Consider the following 7,853-nt stretch of genomic DNA (forward strand, 5'->3'; position numbering starts at 1 on the left):
TGGAGAGGTGTGGGCTAGAGCAGTCAGGGCAAGCTTCCTGGAGGAGGCAGTGGGAGGGGACAGGTCCCTGCTGAGTCCCAGACCCTGCTCTTTGATCTCAGCAGATCTGCACAACAACCTACCTCAAAGTTATTATCTCATGTAACAGGTGAGGACACCCAGGCTGGGAGAGGTGGTCTGCAGCCCATGGTAATACACCTGGTTAAGTGACCATGGGCACGTCGCTCAGGGGAGCACCAGGGAAACCCTTCTTGGTGGGGCGGGATTGGAGATGTCGGAAGGCCGTGTTCATCCTCCAAGTCTGCAGTCCACATACCGCCTGTGATCCTGGTGTGTTTTTTTTTGTTTGTTTGTTTTTCCGGGCAGTGTTAGTCCTGGAACTTGAACGAGTCAGGTTCCTCCTGCCATATTGTGCCAACCCTACCCAGACTGTGACATGATCTCTGAGTACCCGAGGGACCCTGGCAGGTAACTTCACCTTTCCAGCACCACCGTGCTCAGATGAACCTGAGGGATTACAGGCTCAGCTTTGCATAGCTCATGCAGGGAATCCACAGAGGGGTGTTCTGTGGAGCTGCGTGAAGAGTTTCAGAGGCACCTACACGTGTGGGGTCTTTAAGGACTGTGTCTCCCCTCGATTCTGACAAGGCCACATTCACACAGTGGCACAGATTTATTCTGTCCTTTGTTAAAGAGGTATTTTGTGTGCTTGGTATTTCTCACAGAGGAGGTAAACATCTTTGCCCCTGTGGTGTTTATGCTCCACTCACCAGGGACCTCTAGATTCAAGACCTCTGCTTTTAAGCCTCATTTGCTGAAAACTCTGGGCTTAAGTCCCAATTCTGGAGAAATCGAGTTACCCTGCTATTAAATAACTGTTTTCCTGCCAGTGGTGTCGGATGCGTTGTGTCTGCATTGTGTCTGTTTTATAGGGTCAGCACAAGGTTAGAGAGAGGGGGTGTATGATGGGGGTCACACAGACTAATTAGTTGATTGGCTACCTGAGCTGGGTACGGGGAGCCTGGGCAGGAGGCAGGGGGTTCTCCAGACCATGCTGAGCTTTCTGGCACCACCCTTGAGGCTGTGGAAACTGGGGTTCTTTCTCCCCCTTCACCAGCACATGCAGAAATGACCCGAGTGAATCCATCATGCCCTTCCACCCCGTGCACCCCCTTACCTTCCGAGGTGTCCCCGCCTCCCTGGGTGTCCCCAGTGCTCCCAGTGGGGGAGGTGCAAGGATCCACACTTCGGGGCTTTCCACCCACCTGTCCGCCTAACCTGGCCCTAGACCCACCGTCTATTTAAGAATACGATCATGGTGGTCAACAGCGACAACAAGAAAACCCAGTTAGCATTCTCTGTTTGCTCTTAGGGACGATCCACGGTGGGTGGATGTCATTTTTCTCCCTTGGGCTGGCTACGTCTGCAGCTTTCTGCAAAATCATATGAGTGAATATGCTGCTTTTCTTTGGAAAACTTTCGTGTTACTCTAAGAACAGTAAAATGACCCCCAAAGTCCTCCTCCAACTGCCCCAAATTAAGTGCTCCAAACACGGAGGGACACTTCTTCCTGATTCTTGCCTGTTCTTCCCGCCACCCCGACTCAGGTTACCCCAGCTGCATCCCAACTGCAATGCCCACATCCACCCCACCCCACTCCAGCCTGACTCAAGGAGACCCCGCCTCACCGCCTCTCCCCTTTCTCACCTCCTCCCTGCAGGTTACGGGCACGCCGCTCCCGGCACGGACGCGGGCAAGGCCTTCTGCATGTTCTACGCGGTGCTGGGCATCCCGCTGACGCTGGTCATGTTCCAGAGCCTGGGCGAGCGGATGAACACGTTTGTGCGCTACCTGCTGAAGCGCATCAAGAGGTGCTGTGGGCTGCGCAACACGGAGGTGTCCATGGAGAACATGGTGACCGTGGGCTTCTTCTCCTGCATGGGGACGCTGTGCATCGGCGCGGCCGCCTTCTCCCAGTGCGAAGAGTGGAGCTTCTTCCATGCCTACTACTACTGCTTCATCACGTTGACTACCATTGGGTTCGGGGACTACGTGGCCCTGCAGACCAAGGGCGCCCTGCAAAAGAAGCCGCTCTACGTGGCCTTTAGCTTTATGTATATCCTGGTGGGGCTGACGGTCATCGGGGCCTTCCTCAACCTGGTGGTCCTCAGGTTCCTGACCATGAACAGCGAGGACGAGCGGCGGGACGCCGAGGAGCGGGCGTCCCTGGCCGGCACGCGCAACAGCATGGTCATCCACATCCCCGAGGAGGCGCGGCAGGGCCGGCCCCGGTACAAGGCGGACGTGGCGGACCTGCAGTCCGTCTGCTCCTGCACCTGCTACCGTCCGCAGGAGTACGGCGGCCGCTCGGCGGCGCATCAGAACTCCTTCAGCGCCAAGCTCGCCCCGCAGTACTTCCACTCCATCTCTTACAAGATCGAGGAGATCTCGCCAAGCACATTAAAAAACAGCCTCTTTCCGTCCCCCATCAGCTCCATCTCCCCCGGGTTACACAGCTTTACTGACAACCACAGGCTAATGAGGCGACGGAAGTCCATCTAGGTCTGGGGCGGGAAATCCAAGCCCGAGTCTTGTGTCCTCTTTGACGTTCAGTCTCATGGGCCCAACTTGTCTTATTTATTATGATTATCCTCTATGATTATGATTATCATCATCATTTTTTTTTTTCCTTTCTCTCCTTCCTTCCTTCCTTGGTTTCATTTCTTCCCCACTTTTCCAGCGAGACAGAGCAGGCCAAAGGGAAAAGAAAGCCCGTCTTCCTCTGAAACTCGCATCTGAGCATGAAGCATGGATTTTGTCCTTCTTCCCAGCAAAGTATGCCTTACATTTCTCCCCAACCTGCCCCATATCTGGGGTGGGGAGGGGTGGCTTTCCCAGGACAGGTGTGAGACCCAGACAAGGAGACAGAGCCCAGAGGATACCGACCCAAAGTTGCACACCCTGCTGAATGCCCACCCACAGTGGCATCTCTGACCCAACTCCCTCTCTCCTCCCCAAGCAGCGGGTGGCCGTACGTCTGAGTGTTTGTGAGTGAGGGGACACACCAGTGTGTGTCTGTGTGTGTATGTGTGACGAGATGGAAAGTACCAGGTGTTCATCTTTCTTTTCCATCACACAATTCTGCTAATAGTCCGCTTTTGGCTGCTTCCAAACAAAAAGGGGAAAACAAAAAACCCAGGAGGTTTTTGATTTATCATCTTGCCGAATCAAGCATGTTCCATAAGCAGCCTTTATCCCAGGCGTGTCATGATCACATTTTTTAACTGCTAGGTTCTAAATTCTATTAACTTCTTTTTAGGGGGTCGGTGGGCAAGCTGTCATGGATCATTGTAGCTTGCCAGTTCAAAAATTTTTTAAATAAGCATGCACTTTGTTAAACTGGTATGCGTTAACAACACAACAAAAAACTAGCAATGGAATAATCAAAAGCCAATAATATTAATTTATTAGAGACATTTTTAATTTGCCATCTCTAGTTCCAACAATTTTCCATATAACTGGAAGTGTCAGGGGAAGCTGGAAAATTGTTGCAACCGCAGAGTATCTATTTTATTCTTTCTCTCTTGTTTATGTGACGATGTGGATGATGTGTGCAGTGTCTGCCTACATGAGTGAGCATTATAGTCTGGGATGCTTCGATGAGAATGGGTATTAGTAGGTGGATGTGGTTTCTTTCCCTAATGAACAATGACAGGGCATTCCTCATTTTAAAGAATATATATAATGTATTTTAAAGTATGTCTCCAACCGCATTTGATTTGTAAACAAGGGAATGTTGATGTTGGTCTCAGGAAGAGTTTGGAGGCAAGGAGCTGCATCTTGGCCTGCTGGGAACTTGTCAGTCTCAGGGGATGATTTTTTCTGAGTAATGGAGAAATTCCTCCCCACTCTCAAGAGGGGATGACCCCCAAAGTGAAGGCCTCCATATCTCCTGGAGGCCAGTTGGGCTATAGAACGTGGCATCTTGAAGGCCCTTCCCATGCAGGAATAAAGGAAAGTCTGACCTCCAGATTCACGGAGGGGACCTTCATTCCCTCATCACTGTCTCTGCCATCTCTTAAAAATCAGCCATCCTCATTCCCCTTTTCCAAAAACTGGAAGTTCACGGCTCTCGGATGGAAATGGGCTTTGGCTGGGCCACTCAGAAGGGGAAATGGGAGCCCCAGTGCGATTCCCCAGAATGGAGGATCTGCTCCCTAGGAAGAACAGACCTACAAGGTTTCCCAAGAGACGGCCCCAGTGCACCCGCCCCAAGCGTCTGGGCCACTGGACTGAACACGGCCCTCGAGATTTCCCTGAAAACGCAAGCACTTTAACGTTAGGTTCCTTGTTGAAAATAATCCCTTTGTCTGGAACACGGGGACTGTGGAAGGAGTCTGGGAACCTGATTGTCTAGACCAAAATGCACAGTTACCAACCTTCAAGGCCATATCAATTAACTCATTTTTAAGATTAAAAGAAAAAAATTGAGGTTTCTAAAATCTGTCTAGAGAATAGAAGCAGCTGCTCTTCAAATTTTTTCTCTCTTGGAAGAGCTTGTTGGCTCTAGGGGGTCACAGGTGCAAGAGTACTCATGTATATTTGCAGATCGCTTCATGCTCTGGAGGAAGGTACTTGGAGTAAGTGTGGGTTTCTCATGAAAACCTTTGTAAGACTTGCCCTCGAATGGGTGTGTGATAATCTTTGTAAAGAAACAGAGGTATGAGAAGGTGAGTGATTTGCTCAATGTCAGAAAACTGGCCTTGACTAGATCCAAGACTTTAGTTTCAGTCTAGACCCCCAAGAGGGTCCAAGAAACTGACTCCATCATACCATGACACCCTCATTCAGCCCTCAGATGAGGGAACCTGCTTCTCTTTCTCCACACATAAATACACCAGGTTCTTAAAGTCAGAGGAACATGGGCTCAACCCTTCATTCAGGACTGTTCACCCCCACTAGGGTACAGCGATCATACTTCTGCTTGAATGCTTCCAAATGACAGGCAGCCCCTCCCTTTGCAAGAAAGTTTAGAAAACATCCCATAATCTCTGTTTCCACAGAACTGACTCTTCTTTGTAGGATTAAGGAGGGTAGGGTGAAGTCTTTTATGTTGGATGACCACCAACTCAAGTGTCTGAACCAACCTGAAATTTCCCTTAGTTCTGTATCCCTTCCCCTGTCCCCTGCCCTTTACTACCCGCGTGGCCCCCTGAAGGACACTTAGTGAGTCTTCTCTTCTGAAGTCAGACATCCTTGTTTATACTCAGAGTGTTCAGGGGCAGCAGTGAACATTGGTTGGCTTCTTTTGTGATATCTGTCTTTTTTCTCAGATGGTGCAGCTCTTCCCTACCATGCTGTCTGGCCAAGCAGTCCTCCAGATGCATCCAATGAGGTGCTCTGATGGGGGTGCTGAGTCGGGTTCTCCGGGGTTCTCTTCTTGATAAACCTGGCCCGGGGCCTCTCCTCCTAGAGTGTGGCCCTCCTGATCAGCGCTGGAGTCCTCAAAAGCCTGAGGGCCGCTTCATCTGAGTCACCTTGCTGAGGCCCCCCCCTCATCTTCAGAGAGGGGAACAGGTCCAGAAGGGCTCTGGGCACACATCTGAGGCCCCACAGCCGGAAGCTGGGTCTCCCCACTCATTTCTCCCGCTGCTTTCCTGGCTGTTTTGTTACGCTGTCACTCACACCCTCCCAACAGTCCCTGTTGCTGGACTTCCAAGCATCTCAGACCCAAGTCTCTTCCTGGCTCTCATACCTGTGGTTTCCTTCTTTCAGCCCAGGTTTCCCACACTCTTCTTCCAGTTGACCACACCTGCTCAGGGAGTGGGAAGAAGTCTCACCAGGTTGGTTGGATTCAGGCTTCAACTTATATTAAAGCAAGCTGAGGAAGAGCCACATTCTACCAGAATCACAGGAAATAGGCCTGCCACCCAGTCCCTGATGGGGTCTAGAGATCAATACACCACGTAGATACTTAGACATTTTGGATTCTTGCTTGAATGCTTTCCCACTAGGAGATCTCAATCCATCCCTTCCATCAAAGAACAAAGGAAGGTAGGCAATGGTATTGATTATCATGCCAGCAGCTCTGGGCACCATGCTTTCTAGAGACCATTCCACTTTAATCTTCATGATATCCATCCTGGCTGGATGGTGCTGTCACATTGCCCTGCTAGACTCTTTACATAGAAGTGAACCAATCTGTTTGGGTTTTGAAGTACCTAGTCAGCACTAGGGCTGAGATCAGAGTTCTTTCCTTCTGCACTCCATCCTGAAACTCAGGCATCAGCCTGGTAAATACAACTCTAAATTAAAACACACTCTCTGAAGCATCTGTTGTATTTCTCTTGTGCATCACCCATTGGGGAGGAGGGTACCAGCACTTTGGAATGATCACAGCAGATCACTTGCAGCCCAGGAATCCCCACTGGGTCCCTAATCCTTCCAGGAAAGGAAGCAGATGGATGTAGGCTGCTGCCCAGGATGCCTGCCTTTGCAGGTGCTCATTAAAACCCATCCATAAAAAGGGCGAGTTGACTGTTTAATCTTGGCTTACTGCCGCTGAGTCTTTGCACACAGATCCTCAGTTGGGAGACTGTCTGGATGGTGACTTGGGAACCCACAGATAAGCCTAGTCAGGTCATTCTTCTCTGCCTCCAGATCCAAAAGTCTTGTGGGTCCTGATTCCTGATCACTAGCAGCTCAAAGCTAGAGGGAAGAATGGTTTAAAGGCATTTATTGTACACATTACGTGAGAGAGAGAAAAAAGAGGTGAAAATGATTATAGGAGGAAAACCATCTATCGCTGAGGTTTCTGGTTCTATGTCTTTAGGTGATCTCTCTCCCTGCCCCCCCCCCCCCCCCCCCCCCCCCGCCACCACCCACAGAATAGGTCCTAGTTAGGGTATCCTACTTAAGGGCATCTATGGAGGTGTGGGTTTGAGGCCGGATGCTAGACCATGTCCCTCCTCTTGATGGGATGGACCACGCCATCTTTGTCAAACACAGCAGGGAATCGTGTCTGCACTCTGAAAGGGGTGGGACTTGGGGCCTGCTGCCTGGGGATGCTAAAGACTCATTCTTACAGAGCCACAGTGTGTGTGGGAACCGGCAGCATCCCAGGCAAGAGTAGGTTGGGAAGACAACCTGGCTCTGGGCTCCTGGAAGTCCTGTGCCCTCCCTGGGCCTCAGTGGCTTCCTCATCCACACAGTGGGCCAGCTTGGGTGGAATTCGTGAGCCTTTAGTGCAGAATCAGTTTGACTGATGAAAGACATTTGGCCTGATGTTCTGGTCACTGCGCACATTTGAGTCACAAAAATGAAAAGCCCAAATCATTTGTTTGGCAGCATCCTAGGAGCTAGGAGGATGGAGAAGGGATAGGCAGAGGCATTGACAAAGGCGGTCATCATGAACACCAAGGACCTGGGTGGGCTGCGTTCCTCCACGCCCTGGGTGTACATCCATTTTATGTGGTTGTTACGTGAGCATACCTTAATAGAGGTTGCTATTTCGGTGGGTGGGGGGGTGGGGAATGCCTATTACCATGATTCCTCCCTGCCCCCCACCCCCCCGCATCCAACTTTCAGTTATGAAAAGCCAGATTCACAGAAAAACTGGAAGACCAGCATGATGAAATTCCGTACTCCTTTCACCCAGACTCACCAGCCTTCACTACTTTGCCATATTTGCTTAATCCCCTCCCATCCTCCACACCATCCCCTTCATACCCAGAGATACTGGGAGGAGGAAGTGGCCTCTCTAATTTCTAGGTGGTTGGACCAAAGGAGAAATTGTTTCTCTTGCAGGAACAAGAGCGTTCTCTTTGGTAACAGTGCTGTAATCACCGCTAAGA

The 7,853-nt window shown here is 50.6% G+C and overlaps 1 protein-coding gene across 1 annotated transcript in view; it reads left to right on the forward strand.

Moving 5' to 3' along the window:
- KCNK9 (potassium two pore domain channel subfamily K member 9) overlaps positions 1 to 2,562 on the forward strand; it is a 97,406-nt gene extending 94,844 nt beyond the window's left edge. The window contains exon 2 of the mRNA XM_052651938.1: positions 1,721 to 2,562. Within this exon, the coding sequence (XP_052507898.1) occupies positions 1,721 to 2,562 (842 nt within the window). The remainder of the gene's footprint in view (positions 1 to 1,720) is intronic.
- The last annotated feature ends 5,291 nt before the right edge of the window (positions 2,563 to 7,853 follow it).

The sequence above is a fragment of the Budorcas taxicolor genome, chromosome 14 (assembly GCF_023091745.1).
Source record: "Budorcas taxicolor isolate Tak-1 chromosome 14, Takin1.1, whole genome shotgun sequence".
NCBI lineage: Eukaryota > Metazoa > Chordata > Mammalia > Artiodactyla > Bovidae > Budorcas > Budorcas taxicolor.